The sequence below is a fragment of the Brassica rapa genome, chromosome A10, assembly GCF_000309985.2.
Source record: "Brassica rapa cultivar Chiifu-401-42 chromosome A10, CAAS_Brap_v3.01, whole genome shotgun sequence".
Classification (NCBI taxonomy): Eukaryota; Viridiplantae; Streptophyta; class Magnoliopsida; order Brassicales; family Brassicaceae; genus Brassica; species Brassica rapa.
The window spans coordinates 15833290-15849076 of NC_024804.2; the positions used below are offsets into that span (position 1 = coordinate 15833290).

At 38.7% G+C, this 15787-nt stretch overlaps 4 protein-coding genes across 5 annotated transcripts; 1 reads left to right on the forward strand and 3 right to left on the reverse strand.

The window, feature by feature from the left end:
- Positions 1-4183: 4183 nt before the first annotated feature.
- LOC103833169 lies at positions 4184-6298 on the reverse strand. Its single transcript, XM_009109264.3, has 6 exons — positions 5621-6298; positions 5216-5471; positions 4811-5118; positions 4646-4720; positions 4441-4566; positions 4184-4352 (listed from the first exon to the last, which is right to left on the reverse strand). Exons 2-6 carry the CDS (start codon positions 5448-5450, stop codon positions 4347-4349), a joined length of 750 nt encoding a protein of 249 aa, XP_009107512.1. The 5' UTR covers positions 5451-5471; positions 5621-6298; the 3' UTR covers positions 4184-4346.
- A 622-nt stretch (positions 6299-6920) lies between these two features.
- LOC103833166 (gamma-tubulin complex component 2) lies at positions 6921-11359 on the reverse strand. The gene is given in 20 exon segments (XM_033282542.1): positions 6921-7154; positions 7317-7441; positions 7539-7613; positions 7694-7756; positions 7862-7969; positions 8061-8186; positions 8306-8416; positions 8504-8743; positions 8826-8898; positions 8993-9084; positions 9192-9241; positions 9244-9262; positions 9340-9423; positions 9789-9939; positions 10089-10204; positions 10452-10500; positions 10597-10655; positions 10772-10810; positions 10812-10899; positions 11243-11359. Coding segments are annotated over 19 exon segments (1752 nt in total). The 5' UTR covers positions 10860-10899; positions 11243-11359; the 3' UTR covers positions 6921-7030.
- On the forward strand, positions 11176-12796 carry LOC103833167 (ADP,ATP carrier protein ER-ANT1). Its single transcript, XM_009109262.3, has 5 exons — positions 11176-11432; positions 11519-11797; positions 11878-12249; positions 12323-12607; positions 12651-12796. Exons 1-4 carry the CDS (start codon positions 11289-11291, stop codon positions 12605-12607), a joined length of 1080 nt encoding a protein of 359 aa, XP_009107510.2. The 5' UTR covers positions 11176-11288; the 3' UTR covers positions 12651-12796.
- LOC103833168 (nucleolar MIF4G domain-containing protein 1) lies at positions 12715-15132 on the reverse strand. Of its 2 annotated transcripts, XM_009109263.3 has the most exons (3): positions 13387-15129; positions 13226-13311; positions 12715-13149 (listed from the first exon to the last, which is right to left on the reverse strand). In XM_009109263.3, exons 1-3 carry the CDS (start codon positions 13871-13873, stop codon positions 12853-12855), a joined length of 870 nt encoding a protein of 289 aa, XP_009107511.1. In that variant the 5' UTR covers positions 13874-15129; the 3' UTR covers positions 12715-12852. The 2 variants fall into 2 exon arrangements, with proteins under 2 accessions (XP_009107511.1, XP_033138427.1); XM_033282536.1 differs by having other exon boundaries at positions 13226-15132.
- Between the last annotated feature and the right edge of the window lie 655 nt (positions 15133-15787).

Sequence of the window (15787 nt, forward strand, 5' to 3'; positions counted from 1 at the left end):
TTTACTGTTAACTGAATCAATCTTATATTCTTAATAAACTTCTGAGAAAAAAATGGATTTTTTCTTCAATTCGTTATTACCTGAGAGACTTGTCTGCATATTTCATTGCCTTCAATTTTGAGTGATTATGTACATTCAAAATATCAGAATTAGTTAAGATAAAAAAAAAAGTAAAATGTTGCAAAACAACAGATGTATATGAATCACCACTGATTTAAAGGTCCTAATCTCTATAATCAATTATTGAGCTGTAAACCGAATATATGCATAACCGAATACAAAATTCACTAACTCCCACCATCGCAAAAATCATTCCATGTTTAATTAAGAATCGAGTAACTTTTGTGCACTTTCAAAATTAAAAAGAGGAGTTTAAGCAAAAATTGACTAATTTTTGTCTAGCACCAAAATATTATGGTTCAACCTCTACAAAATAAGAATATCATAAGAGATGATGATAATAATGATGTTGATGATGATAAACATGATAAATGCTAAAAGCAAAGAGAGTGGAATACATTTTTTCCCTTTAAACACTCACCAGAAACAAGCCAGTGATAGAGATATCAGGTGGAGAATCCAAATGTGGATGAGGTTTGTGACGGCTCCAGGAAACATACTACTCATAAGTGGCGATAGAGGATTTGCTTCAACCCTTATGGACTTGGAAAAAAATGTTCAAAACACCATGGTAGCTTACAATGAGGGTTCTATGTCTCAGCTGATGAGTTACATAGGTTATACTCAGTTCTTATGGAGACAACTTTTCCAATTCTAGAGAGTTTTCTTCGGTTTGTAATGACTTTATTTTTGGTCATCAAAACATAAAAAATTAAAAAAAATGTTGAGGATTATTAATATCTGTATTTTTCACTCTATCTCTCTCATATTTTACTTATGGTTGATGCTGGAAAAGCTGTCGCTAAATTGTAGCTGGAATTTGGACTTGCCGTCGATAGGGTGCATACATGATTTTTTATGAATTCTCTTGATATGGTGGCGTGTAACTTTCAGTTCTCTCCTTGATTTAGTTAAGTGTTACTTATGTTGCTATGCTGACGGTACTTTCTTTTTTTTTGGATTCACAATTTCAATCATGAAGGCTGACCAGTCAATCTTAGAGAGATTAAATGCTCCAATGAAGGCTCCAAATTGGCCTGTTGGCACTGATGATCCGTGAGATGTTGTTACCTGTTTTATATTTTGGTGCCTTCTCTTCAAAACTCTTAGATACAAAATCTTTGTGTTGCATTGCATGGAACAGGCCACCTGTGAGAGCTTGTCCGTTTATGCAATCTTTTATTTGGTGGTGTGTATTACTGTGATAGCCTTTATATCTTCCGGAGGCTATTTAGTGGTACCTTCGTCATCTTATATCTAGGGAACCTTTTAACATATGCTACTCGTCATGTTATCTCTTGCGTAATAGATTTTGATTTTAAAGTAGGTATCAACTAGCAAGTACTGCTACTCTCAATTCAAGGCTCTGCCTACGAAGATCGATTCTACTACATTGTTTATTTACTGTGATGTATTTCTATCTGACAATAATAGTAGAGAGAGAGAGAGAGAGAGAGAGAGAGAGAGAGAGAGAGAGAGAGAGAGAGAGAGAGAGAGCAGTTAGTTATGATTGCATTTATTGTTTTGCATATCTTGAAAAAGGTTCAAATGCCTGACAATTCCCTGTCTAAAGACACTGCTTATCAAGTAATCAGTGATGAATTGATGCTTGATGGCAAACCCAGGCCACTTTTGAAGTAATTCGAACCCTGGTTGCCTAAGAGAATCTGAGGCTTTACATTTTACCACTAGACTAAAGGAAAGTTTTGGAAGATTGTGGCCGAAACTTAACTTTATAATAACACGGCCGAAAACCACTGCTTCCTTGGCTTGGCCCAAGGGCCGGCTCCTTTGTCACCACTTAATATCATGTCACTACCGAGCTCCATGTTTGTTTTCCATGTTGTAATAAATCTTTATTCGCGTGGTTTTTCCCTCTTTTCCATGCTCCCTTTTGGAGAAGACATGGTTAATAATGGGTGCGGAACTGTTGGTCTATTAGAGGCTGTAATGCTTGCCGGTTAAGCTTTCAAAAGAATAATCCTAACATTAGTTTGTGTATATCAGCTTATATATTGGGGCATAGACATTTCTGGAAGTTTGCCACAAGTGTTATTAGCTCTAGACCGTTGGAAGCCGTTGGTTACATACACTTAGACCTTCTGAAAGAGAGGTAGAAATAACGTTTAAGATTATTTTACTTGCGATTCATTTATACGGGTCAATACGTATTGCTCTCCGAGATCAGGCAATCTTTTTAGGGAAATTTTATAGTATACAAGGTAGCAAATTATAGTTAACTAATAAACCAAGAGGGGTACAATGGAGGAAACTTATCTTGTTTCAAACAAGAGGAGGATCAGCACCGTTACTTGAGCAACACGCAGAGCCTCATGACTAATATTGATCATCATAGCTCTGCTGCAGACGATTCCGTTACTGTTTGTGGAATTTCCTTGGTTAACAAGGATTTGCAGCCCCGGTTACCTGTGATACTTTTCCCTGCAGCTAAGATTGCATATAACGCAAGAAACCGTTATTACTTTGCTCTGCAGCAGCCGCAGATTCAGCAGCCGCCTGAAGGAGATTTTTCAGCGGCAATGTCGAATAGTTGAAAAATCTTAGTTTTATGCGTTGTTGTGCTGGTGAACAGCTTGATTCTGTTTTGGTTTCTTTTTTCTACTTTCTTGGTAAGTTTCTTAAGACTTATTTTTAGTTTCCATTAGTTTGATAAATTTTCAGATTAAGGATAATTTTGGATCTAGTTTTTTGTTCTGTCTAATACAGAAAAGTTTTCATAAATTTAGGTACTAGGTATATAGTACTAAAACAGTGCCCTAATTTGTTTTTTTCTTCTACTTATTCTCTTATTGTTTTCAAACTGGCAAGCAAAGTGGGGTTCTTCCCTTTTAGATTTGCAACTCTCTTCTTCATAGCATTGTTCATGTCTATCATTGCAACAGGAATTTCGGAGTTGAGATGGAGTTGAGTGAGCATTGGAGAATGGTTGAGAAACGAGCATTTATGGTTCTTTGGAGGAATCTCAACTCAGCTCTTTTGCAGTTGGACAAGGTCTTGTCAAAATCTTAGCACTTAGCAGGCATTGACACAAAACTTCAGAGTCACATCAAAAGCAACAGATGATGATGACTTTGGAGAACTTGATCATAAACATTGTCGGAGTTGTTGGAGGCATCTCAGATGCTATTAACAATGGATATCATCAGTCTTGGGGACCTCTGTTTGGTAAACTCTTAATTTCTTCTCCTTTTGGGTCATTGTTCATCTCTTCCCATTCCTCATAAAAGTCTGATGGGAAGACAGAGTAAAAGATTTACAGATGACTTCTCAAAGGAAGTAATTAGTTGCTGTTGAACCACACTATACTTGAATGCAAGCTTTTAACAGCCCTTAGATTTATTTATTTCTTTAAACCGTGGAAATTCACACTCACATCTCATTACAGCTTAAAGCTGAATATCATTTGATAAAACATTAAAAACATGAAATGCCTGATTTTTTTTTCTTTATGTTATGATTGCATTATGGTTTTTGTATATCTTTAAAAAGGTTCAAGATGCCTGACAATTCCATGCCCAAAGACACTTGCTTATCAAGTAATCAGGTGATGAATTGATGCTTGATGGCAACCCCAAGCTTAACCTACCTTCCTTTGTCACCACTTGGATGGAACCTGAGTTTGACAAACTCATCATGGAATCTGTAAACAAAGAACTATGTTGACATGGATGAATATCCTGTCACTACCGAGCTCCATGTTCCCCTTTTTCTTTTGTCATTCTTACATCTGTCTTTCAATAAAGATATGTTCAAGTCTGTTTTCCATGTTGTAATAAATCTTTTTTCGCGTGTTTTTTCCTTCTTTAGAACTGGTGTGACATCCATGTAACAGTTGGTTTATTAGAGGCTGTAATGCTTGCCGGTTAAACTTTCAAAAGGATAATCCTAACATTAGTTTGCTGATAATCCTAACATTAGTTTTTGTATACTAGCTTATATATTGGGGCATAGACATTTCTGGAAGTTTGTCACAAGTGTCATTAACTCTAGACAGTTAGCAACCAAGTATCTAAAAGCCTTGTACACGTGAGAGCATACTTTCGAAATGACAAATATAAAACGTTGGAGATATGTAAGACTGAATTGCGATGTTTAACAAAAGATAGCACAGTAGTAAGTATTTTTATTTATTACATAAAACCATATGAAAATCGAAACACCCTCCACGCTTCTTCTCCACTCTCCAGCTTATTATTCTTCTTCCTTCAATACTGTTAGAATGAAAAACCATGTCAAGGTAAAATCAAAAGCTAAGTAAATAAGATGGAACTCAGAAAAGGAAAAGAAATGTCAACTTGCCTTGGAATGCGTTAGGTTAAATGTGTGTCGAGGCCTAAGAGGGCCGAGCGGCCCGCGCCTGCGCCCGCGCCCGGACGTTAACATCTGACGTCTAACCATGTCTTGATTAAGCAGCAAGTCCAACTCCTGCAGTGAAAAATCAGCGTAAGAGAGGGCTGTAGATATCATCAACTTTAAGATGAGAATAGATGATTTAAACACATACATTTGATCGACCAAAGGGCAGGTTAGCAGGGTCAGTACGATCCACATTGTTTTTACTAGCATGCCTGTCCCACTCCTACATACAGACAAACATATATATATAAGACAAATGACAAAATGTATTGTATTGAAACAAGCAGAGAGAGAGAGAAGGAGAGATGCTTACACCATATGCATGTTTTACAGACTTGAGATGGGTGGTGAAATCTTCAAGGCTTGGGGCAGCAACAAAGCATACTTCACAGAACCAGGGAGATTTAACACTGGAATTAACAACAAGGCTTGTTGTTGTCGTCTCCTGTTCATCTGAGAACAAGGCAGCCCAATCCCACTGTTTAAGAATTCTGAATCCCTTATCTTCAAGTTCGGAAAGTGTTCCTGCTAACCATCCCAGCTGCTCATGACCGTCTATGACCATCATAGTACCCGGAGGAGGGTTCTCGTCGGCCCAATCATACAAATCCATTTGATATTCTGCAGTTAAAAAAAAGAAGTAAAAGCTGAATCTTAAAATACTAATATCTAAATTAATTGCACTCATACACACAGACAAAGGAAGAAAGAATTAAACCGTCAGCGTTTTTAAGAGCGATTCCGATGGAAGAGAGCCTCCTCATGACGTCTTCGCCAGGGACCTCTGTTAGTTTGTCGCCAATGGCAGTGATTGAGATCTCACCGTTGCGGCGGACGTAGCCGGACTTCTCCACCGCCGCTTGTATTCTCTGAACCACCATAAGAGGATCATGACCATCTGGAATCGGACAGTTGCTGATGTTCCATAGCACCATAGCTTTCTCCACCGCCATGTTCTCGATTTGGTTTGCTTCCTGAGATAGATTTCACACAGGTTGAATCAAGATCTGAGAGGGAAAACCTAGATAGATAGATATCCTACTGTGGATTCGAAGAGCGGGTAAACGCGGACCTAGGAGATGAGAAAGATCAATATCTTGAAAGACAGAGTTCGTATACTAACCTCTTTGTATGAATTTTGGCAAGATTGCTTGGGAAGAAAGTAATAGGTTTAAGAAATCGTTTATTGATTATAAATGCATAAAACCTGCCTATAAGGCTACATATATATATATATATAGTAAACCAAAGAGGAGGTTTAACTATTAGAAAAGGAAAATAAAAGATGAAGCTAAGTATTAAAAGGAAAATCAGAAATAAGGAAATCGGATAATGAAGAGATGAATGACAGAGAGAGTAGTTATAAAATAAGTGTAATTCATATATAAAAATATGAGTTATTCTTGAGTTCACTCGGTAAACTTTTAGGTTCACCAACCAATAGTAGTTATAAAAAAAAATTAAAATTTTCTTTTTAACATCGTCAGAAAAACATTAAACAATAAACCTTAAATCCTAATCCCTAAACCTTTGGGTAAACCCTAAACCTTTGAATAAATCTTAAACTCTAAATCAAAAACACTAAACACTAAAACACTCAAGATTTAGGGTTTACGATTTAGGGTTTAAAGTTTAGGATTTAAGGTTTAAGGTTTAGGATTTAGTGTTTAGTGTTTTTTATTTAGAGTTTATGATTTATCCAAGGGGTTTAGGATTTAGTGTTTTGGGTGACGACGTTAAAATGTTTTAAGAATTTTTTTTTATAACTATTATTATTTTAGTTTTTTATTTTAAAAACATAATATAATTTGACAATATTTTCTTCTATTTTTTGAAAAATATTGAATATAAAATAATGAAATCTTATTGGTTGGTGAACCTAGAGGGGGTGAACCCAAGAATAATTATACAAATCTGGTCTTTCATATATGTATATATATTACATTTAAATCAAATGCTATTAACAATATATATCAATCTTGGGAACCTTTGTTTGGTAAACTCTTCTTCTCCTTTAGGGTCATTGTTCATCTCTACACATTCCTCAAAGGTCTGATGGGAAGATAGAACAGAACACCAACCATTATGGTGATTTAGTCAGTTCTGTTGGCACCTATCTTCTCTTTGCTTTGGGTCAAGAATTGATCATTTGTACTCAAAGCCAAGGGACCTGACACTTACACGTGTGGCATCAACCGTGAAGCTGTATCTTTATTTCTTTTCTTCGTCTGAAACGTTAACGCGATGTAAAGAAATCTCGAACCTAATTACTCTTTTACATCGTAAAAGATTCACCGATAAATGTTAACGGAAGTAGTTAGTTGCACTTGAACCACACAATACTCGAATGCAAGCTTTTACCAGAGATAGCCTGTGATATTTTTTCTTTAAACCGTGGACTTCAGAAGAAGAAAAGAAACGACTACAAAAGACTAATCACACCACATCTCATAAAAAATTCAAGCTGAATATCAATTGCTAAAACATTAAAAACATGAAATGCCTGAGTTTGTTTAGTACAGGTCTCACTCTCTCAATCTTTAGAAACACCAAGGATGCACTGGGAGAGATGAGTCAAGTATGGCTCAGCCTGAGAGCCTTTGCTCAACACTGGTCCTAAGCTCTGCAACTCCGAGTTGAACTCCCTTTCGAAATTGCTGGTAAAACGCGTAAACCAACAAATTAGAACACGATACGATACCATAATATGAAGTTGGAAAAGTTTCTAACAGCAACACTGCTTTTGTAGAGATGCTGATAAAAAAGGGTCTTAAAAGATCTACGTGATTCCTTAAAAACAGTTCCTTGTTACTACTTACAATATGGACTCTGTGACGGTTGTGTCTCTTATCATTGTCTTCTGAGACTGGCTATTGATGTCAACAGACGATGATATTAGCCACTGTGTGGCTGCAGCATATTGCAGGCACACTGATTTCAACTTCTCCATTTTATGCAACAGTCAAAATATTGAAAAACATTATACACATACCACCAGTACATTTATCCTGAGAAACGATTACATTAAATGGAACAGATACCTTGAGGACATCAGGTAAAAGAAGAAAGCATCCTCTCAGACATTTATCAAGAAAGAAGTCGTGATGCTGTATCACCTGTGAGACGATGGTTTATTGTTCAATGAAAAAAACATGTTCTCCCTTCCAACAATAACAAAGCAGACCTCTACACTTACCTCATATATACTCCTTGTGGATTGTAGTCTATCCTGCATCACATGCCAATTTGGTTCCAGAACCTGAAGACACATCCCACATAGAAGAAGCAAATACAACATTACGCTTAATTAAACATTATATCAGCAAACATAAAAGTTTAAAACAAACACAACAATGAGACTTACCTCGAATGTAAGATAATGTAGAAGGCTACTGATGAATTTAAGCATGCTACGGCAGAGAAGCGATGATCTACATATTGCTGTACCGTTTGAGTTCATAGACCGAATACCCTGTCGAATTACACATCAGTTTGTCAAATATAAAGTTTCATAATAAACAAACACAAAGTTCCCTAGCTACTTCATAATATTTAGTCCATACTTGATGTATCTGCCACGCACCACAAAGCTGACGTTCCACATGTTTGCAATGAAACAAAAAGCGGAAAATTAAGTGGTACTTTGATAGGGCTTTCTTTGATATGACAATAGATAGTGGCCACTGAACCTGAAACACAAAGACACAAACAACATTTCATACAAAAGTAGTTTAAAACATATCAAACAGTTCATTAGTCAATCAAATACAAACAGGAAGTTTCAGACAAGGCAAGAAAGGGAGCGGACCTTGTAGCTCAAGGAAAATGTTTCAAGACCAGTGATGCTCACTGGGTCCTCAATACTATTGCTATCAGTGTCCTTCTGCATTCCCAAAGTCTTAAGCAACGAAGTTCGATCCTATGATATTAACGCAAAGTGAGAATAAATTATGTACGGTCTATGTATTATTGACCACATCCAGGAAAAGACGAATTGACTGCTCACCACACAACAAGTCAAGTCCTCGTGGCGAGGATCTGCTGCAGCCGCTGTGGTGCGCAGGGAAAGATCTGCTGTTATCCACAAACATACCTGAACATTGTGCCCACATTCTCTCATAGCGTTTAGATATTTCCCTGTGGTCAATATTGTTGCAGCAATGTTTGCAAGGAAGCCAGGAATAGTCTCCTTGAGGCTGTACCTTTGGCTCCAATATTTAGCCGTCGAGTCCTGACTGAGGCTTTCCTATACAAAAAGTTTGAAATTGTAAGATCAAGCAATTGAAAAATTGTGCAGGCGAGCTGAGGAAAAAAAAAAATCAAAGTACCTTTTTAAGAGATCTGTTCTCAGCAATGAAAAATTCCCCATACGGATCATCAATGATCCCTTCATAGACCCACCTTAATTAAAACATTAGTTCAAGTCAGCTGACACATCTGAGAATACTATGAGTCTAGTTACGAGCAAGAACGAATGAGGCATGAGAAACTCAACCTTTCCAATATGCTCAGGTATGCATTGCTTGCACACTCGGTCATTTTCTCTAACAATGACCTTACTGAGTTATCACCAGCCATCGCTTTAGCCTAGGCATGACAGTCTTTCAAGATTAGGCCATACAGCAAGAAAGCACACCGGAGCCCACAAAATAAAATATCTAAGGGGAACGTTTATGACCATAGCAAGAATATACCTGACTCTGCAAGAGATTAAGCACACCGGAGCCCACAAAATGCTTTGCTCGCGCATGGATCCCATCATGGGCTGAGATACACAAAAACAATCAATCAGCATAGGTTTTTCCAGAACTTGTAGCTTCCATTCTCGGAAGAAAGACAGACCTGACAGTAAAACCATAATCCTTGGAGAGAGAGTCTTCCAAGTCGAAATTGATGTTCCAATTGTGCCACCATGGCTTGATAATCCTGGTATAAGAAAAAAATTGTTAACTTTCAGCATTAGCAAAGAGTGTTTTCAAATTACCTCAGCGCTAACAGAAAGTGATATCTCTCGATCTAAACAATGCAATTGGTCATCTTAGATATTCATACGTACGCATACATTCTCAATTGCTCACTCTTAAATGGGATAGAGACATCAAATTCAAATGAGCTTCCAAGTTCATGTTTTTAGTTAACTGATTAGCTCCCCTAAATTTGACTATTGTTTTATCGAATACAGATCCAGTTTGCAAAAGCTCCGAGATGAAACAGTAAAAGAAAGAAAAATAACTCAACAAACAAACAATGCATGACAATTACCACAAAAAGTAGCAACCTATATAACATACAAGAAGGAGAGCCCTGAGTGCAGCTGCAAATGCATGGTTAACTAGCCCCTTCTTGAACTGTGAGCTTGACTCCACAAATTGGTCTATCAGCAGAAAACATTCACACAATGGGAATATTCTTTTTGCTTGTTCCTGCAAAATTATTCGCATCAGCCACTATATTCTGAGAAGAGCCAGGTAGAATAAGAACAGATCATACATAGTTAGTTGAATTGTGTAGCCATTTTTCTTAAAATGTTCAGGATAAGATACAAGATTTAATGTGTTGAGTAGTACTTGCCTGTAATGCCAAATCCATTTGATGGATCAACTTGGAAAGCTATACTATCCTCCTTCCCATGGAATCTTTTAATTGATATATATCTCCCTTCAATTCCAACCAACGCAGACAAGAGAACATCGATGACAATAAGTTCCTGCATGCCAAAAGGGATATAAAAAAAAGAGATGACACCAAGTACTTAGACTTTACAGAACTAATTGGCTCAGATCAATTCAAGAAAATTAGAAGCCATCTTCATCTACTATGCCCAAACTTGCAAAAGCTACAAGCCTCAAACCCAAGCTTTAAGTATCTCACCACCAGTTTCAAGGTAACATTGGATAACAATATCAAAGAATCCCTATCAAAAAAAGGACAAGACTTTGTAAAATAAAACAAACCTGAACCGGTGTGTCATAGCAGCCTATTGCCTGATCAACTCCACAATTGCTGAAACCACACACACACACATATAAAGATTCAGTAATTTTCTGGAAAAGAGGAAAAAAAAGAAAATTCACTTTCAGCATAGAGATTTGGAAATACCTAGACGAGTCTGAAGGAAACCGCTTTGAATCAGCAAACCTGGAGCTTGCCCTCGTTTCCTGAGATGATAAACCCATTGTTTCAAAAACTAACCATTTTTTGTTCTTTCTAAAGCTACCTAACAATAAATGTCTAAATTTCAAAATTTTAAACCAGAAGTCTAGAGATGGAGCACCTGGCGGAAGCGGCCAGTGAGGAACGGCCTGTCTTGGTTCCTTCCAACGAGGAGTCGTAGGGCACGAGATTGGCGTCATTGGCTCCATTGCTTAGCTTTCACTCAATTCAACTCTGCAGCTAAAAAAGCTTTATGGAAAAAGGAGACAGAGATCAGCCACCATATTCGGACCAGCTCCGGTTTTACTTAAACCATTAAACTCAGAGTAGTAAAGTCCGGTTTGAGTGAACCAGATATTCTCAGATCCTCGTTAATTCAAAAGTTCCACGGCGGCGTAGGACACGGCGCGATGCAGAGGATATGTCAGATCGATTCTCACAAAAAGATGATAAAGCTGAGACATTTTTGCAAAGTTTACGCTCGATTTTCAGCAAATGCTATTGGAACTAGAAGTCAGCTGTGATTGATTTGAAAATTGAAATAAAGGTTTTTGCTTTAAAAATTAGAAAAAGACAAAAGAAAACAAAACACCTTTTCCTCCTGTTCTGTCCTCCTCCAATTTTGCGATTCAAAGAAAATGATTATCTCTTTCCTTTTCTATTTTATTGAGCTCCAAAACGAAACCACCACCCGCTTCTCCTCTCCTTCACCTGGAGACGATCTTTCGCCGCCGACTTCCCCTCTCTCTCTGCGGCGAAGATCATATAGGAACCATCTCCAGGTTTTGTCACTTCAAAATCCTCTCTTTCTCTTCCCTTTGCACCATTCCTCATCCCATTTGATCCGTTGTATTTGGTATTGAATCAGGTGGGGGCAAAAAGGATGGCTTTTGTCGGAAAACCCGAGAAGTTCTCTACGGATTTCATGATGGGAGGAGCAGCAGCCATTGTCGCCAAATCCGCAGCCGCTCCTATCGAAAGGGTAAAGCTTTTACTCCAAAACCAAGGCGAGATGATCAAAACAGGACATCTCGCAAGACCCTACACCGGTCTAGGCAACTGCTTCCTCAGAATCTTCAGAGAAGAAGGTGTTTTATCCTTCTGGAGAGGAAACCAAGCCAACGTCATACGTTATTTCCCTACACAGGTTTGCTTTAAAGAAAAGCTTTAATCTTTAGACACTTTGAGTGTTTGTTTTATGTGTTTTAAGAGACTCTCTTTTTATAGGCTTCCAACTTTGCGTTTAAAGGTTACTTCAAGACCCGTCTCGGATGTTCCAAAGAGAAGGACGGTTACTTGAAGTGGTTCGCTGGGAATGTAGCCTCTGGTAGCGCTGCTGGAGCTACGACTTCGTTGTTTTTGTATCATCTTGATTACGCGAGGACTCGTTTAGGCACTGATGCGAAAGAATGTTCAGTTACTGGCAAGAGGCAGTTTAAAGGGATGGTTGATGTGTACCGTAAAACTCTCTCAAGCGACGGTGTTAAAGGTCTTTACCGTGGCTTTGGCGTGTCGATATTGGGAATCACTCTTTACCGAGGGATGTATTTTGGGATGTATGATACATTCAAACCCATTGTTTTAGTTGGTTCCTTAGAGGTAACATCATCTTCCTATATTCTTAATTAAGAGTGAGCAATAGTTATAAATGGTTTATTTGATTTTGTGACAGGGAAACTTCTTGGCTAGCTTTTTATTGGGGTGGAGCATTACTACCTCTGCAGGCGTCATTGCTTACCCTTTTGACACGGTTAGGAGGAGAATGATGCTTACATCAGGACAGCCTGTTAAATACCGGAGCGCCATTCACGCATTGAGAGAGATACTCAAGTATGAAGGGTTCTTTGCGCTGTATAGAGGAGTTACTGCCAACATGCTTCTTGGAGTTGCAGGAGCAGGAGTGCTTGCGGGGTATGATCAGCTTCACCGTATTGCTTATAAGCATTTGGTTCAGTAGTTACACAAGTCAAAGAAGCAAAAGGCGAGTAAACACCAAGAAGTCTCACTTACATTCCAATGTGTTGTGTTTATTAACAGAATCATTTTAAACAGCTGAGGAAGATAGGGAAAATTGTTGATAATTCTTGTGCAGATACATTTGTTATTTCAATAATCCATTGGAAGAATGAGAATTTATTTGAAAGCTTTTGATGATACAAACAAACAAAAATAAAGGATGAAAAGCTTGCAGGTTGGTGTTCATTAAGCGAGAAGCCAGAAGTTTTTGTGGCGTTTGGTGGTGATTAAGTAACCACCGTGCTTGCGCTTCTTTGGTTTAACAGCTATAGTCATGCAAGAAGCGTTTTCGAGACAGTATTTAAGAACACCGGCATGTCCACGGCGTCTCTTCCAAGCCCATCTCTTCAGTAGCCTCCATACTGGAGGTTTCTTCTCTTGTCCAACTACTAAAAGAGTCACTTGCTGTTTCTTTGCTTCTTCAACTATCTTTGCTCCTTTCTCTTTGTCTTTTCCTTCTAGCCTCCTTATCTCCACTTCTATCTGTCATTATATACACAAATCTAACACTATCTCTAACTCCTGACATATATAAGAAACAATGGAGAGTGAAACTCACCCCTGGTCGTTTTGTTTGGGACAGTTTCTTCAGAGTGTGGACTAGTTCATCAGTTTTCACCTCCCGTTTTCGGTTCTTCCTTTCACCTAAAACCAAATCCCAAAAAACGTTAGGAGGCCAAAATAAAGAAACATTTAAACAAGAAAATATAGAAGAAGAACCTTTTCTAAATGGTTGTGCAAAATATAGCAGAAAAAGAGTGTCTTGTGGTTGTAAGGTATGTGTTATAGCCCATTCTAAAGCTCCTGTAGAAGCAAGGGCTTTATCCACCACCACCATTACTCTGTTCCCACCTTCTGCCTCCTCCTCTTTAGCCGTCTCAACCGCTACTCCCGCCTCTTTCTTCCCTTCTGCGCCTCCATCTTGAAAGCTCTTGACGTCATCTTCTTCTTTTTGCTCTTTTTTCTCTTCTTTTATCACTACTTTGACGATTTCTTCTTCTTGTTTGTCTTCAGTCTCTTCGCTTTCTCTGTTTTGGACTTTGCTTTCTTCTCCTGTGGATCCAGCATCATCGGCATTTTGACCAAGAAACTCGATTCTTTGGTCTCTCTCTATGGAACTGGAGTCAGGTTTGAACCTAATGGACGGTGAGTTGATCCGGACTCGTCGTAGGCTAAACTTGGCTGGTTTCTTGAGCGACCTTGCCATGTCTTTTTCTCTAAAATGGAATAATAATTCTGCAACGCCTAGCGTTTGAGCATATGTATATATGAATACGTGAGGACAATTTTAGAAGACGTGCGTGCCACTAAATATATGTTGATTGTTAATGGTTCCACACGTTGTTTCTTTTTTTTTATTTTATTTTAAAAGATATCTTATATTTTTTTTTCGTTAAAGTAATCGAGTGCAAGTTTATTAGGTTCCACTATCTTTTTTTTTTTTCCATCAAAGGGATTTAATATTATAAAAGAAACGGGCCAAACCCAGTACAATATTATAACATAAGCCCAACAACAAATAGGACACCCAAATTTCTAATGGGCTAAGCCCTACGGACCCATCACGAGAAAACCCTAGGGAGCAGGCGGAAAGGCATACTGCCGCCTCACTAAACCCACTTTTGGCCGCTTGTACACGTGTCGCGATCCTCCTCCGCGAAGAAACACGTGTCACAAGGATAGCGCCATACCATCTCAACTCGTCGGCGCCGGAGATCCAACCACCGGACCACCCGGCCAAACCGGAGCTCCATCGCTCCGTTCCTCTTTACTTTCACCCAACTTTGGGCCACTCAAGCCGGAGAGGCTCAATCGCCGTAGCGAGAGCTCCTCCATCAACATTAACCACCGGGACCCGCCAGAGGAATCGCATGCATCCTCATTCTTTCCGCCGGAGCTCTTCCATCTCCTCCGACGAACACACCAACCCACAGAAACAAACAAAAAAACCCGACCGAAGAAAAGAAAGAAACAAAACCCTAAAGAATAAGGGCCACGAGCCGGCGACGCAAGGCTGAAGAAGCCTTCACCCCCCGGAGACTAGATCCGATGACGGCGGACCTGAAGGAGTTTCCCCGCCACGGAGACAAAAGACCGGCGGCGACGGATCTGCGATAGCCTCCGCCTCCCGGAGATATTATTCCGACAACAACTAAGGTCTTCTCCGCGTCATCTACACAGCCACCGCGTCGTTACTCCAGGACCAGAACCAAAGCGGTTGGTGGCAGACCAGAGATCGGACAGGCGGGAACCGGCAGAAACGAGGAGAAGGCCGGATCCTGGTAATTTTATCTGAAAGAAACACGAGCTCCGGCGGCGGCACGGACGCTCACGCGCCGGCCGACCGCCGAGCCCTCTGAAAATTGCTTTCTCTCTCTCTTTCTCTCTTACAAATCGTGGATCTTTACTATATGTTTTATTGATCTCAATTCACCCACTTAACTTGTTTTATGCACCTCCTCAATTATTCTCTCTGGCTTATTTGAAAAAAAAAAGTTTAGTTTATTAGGTTCCACTATCTAATAATGATATTTTTTTTTTTAAAAAAAACTGTATTTGAATTGGACGTATGGAGTCAGAATATCCGAAAGTTTATCCATACTGCGTGGACCATGCAGATCAGTAAAATAGTTTGAAAACTGTAGGAATTTTACTATCGTTTGAGAAAATATGTTTGTGTGCTCTAGAGTCGCTCGCGTGTAACATCAAATGTATCTGATCATGAGAGATCTTTAGGTGGCTTTTGTGTAGTCGTGGTCAAAATCCTCCACCTAGTGTAGAAGCACAAATCAAATTTCGAATTGTTTTTCTTTTTGCTAACTATGGTGGCAACTGGCAAACCGCAAACCTCGAGACTAATCCAATCATTATCATGAGTGAGGCGGCACACAACTCACTAAAACAATGTTTTCAATTTAAACAAGGGTATATAAACCAAAACGAACTATAATTTCTTATCATTTTATCACATTCAAATTCAATTATTGAGAGGATTAGGTGAGGAAGACTCGCTAATGGCCAAATATATACTACATACATTACATCAAAAAGTTTGTTGAATCGCAATACCTTTGTATTTCATTTATCAACTTTTCAGTTGATAAGAGTTAATGGATAGTTT

Coding starts and splice junctions, on each gene's coding strand:
- LOC103833169 (XM_009109264.3), bottom strand. CDS start 5,450: ATGGCGGTGGAGAAAGCTATGGTGCTATGGAACATCAGCAACTGTCCG. Junction 4,721..4,810: donor CTGTAAAACATGCATATGGT/GTAAGCATCTCT, acceptor GTCTGTATGTAG/GAGTGGGACAGGCATGCTAG. Junction 4,567..4,645: donor TGCCCTTTGGTCGATCAAAT/GTATGTGTTTAA, acceptor TTTTCACTGCAG/GAGTTGGACTTGCTGCTTAA.
- LOC103833167 (XM_009109262.3), top strand. CDS start 11,289: ATGATTATCTCTTTCCTTTTCTATTTTATTGAGCTCCAAAACGAAACC. Junction 11,433..11,518: donor CATATAGGAACCATCTCCAG/GTTTTGTCACTT, acceptor GTATTGAATCAG/GTGGGGGCAAAAAGGATGGC. Junction 12,250..12,322: donor TTTTAGTTGGTTCCTTAGAG/GTAACATCATCT, acceptor ATTTTGTGACAG/GGAAACTTCTTGGCTAGCTT.
- LOC103833168 (XM_033282536.1), bottom strand. CDS start 13,873: ATGGCAAGGTCGCTCAAGAAACCAGCCAAGTTTAGCCTACGACGAGTC. Junction 13,150..13,225: donor CCCAAACAAAACGACCAGGG/GTGAGTTTCACT, acceptor ATATAATGACAG/ATAGAAGTGGAGATAAGGAG.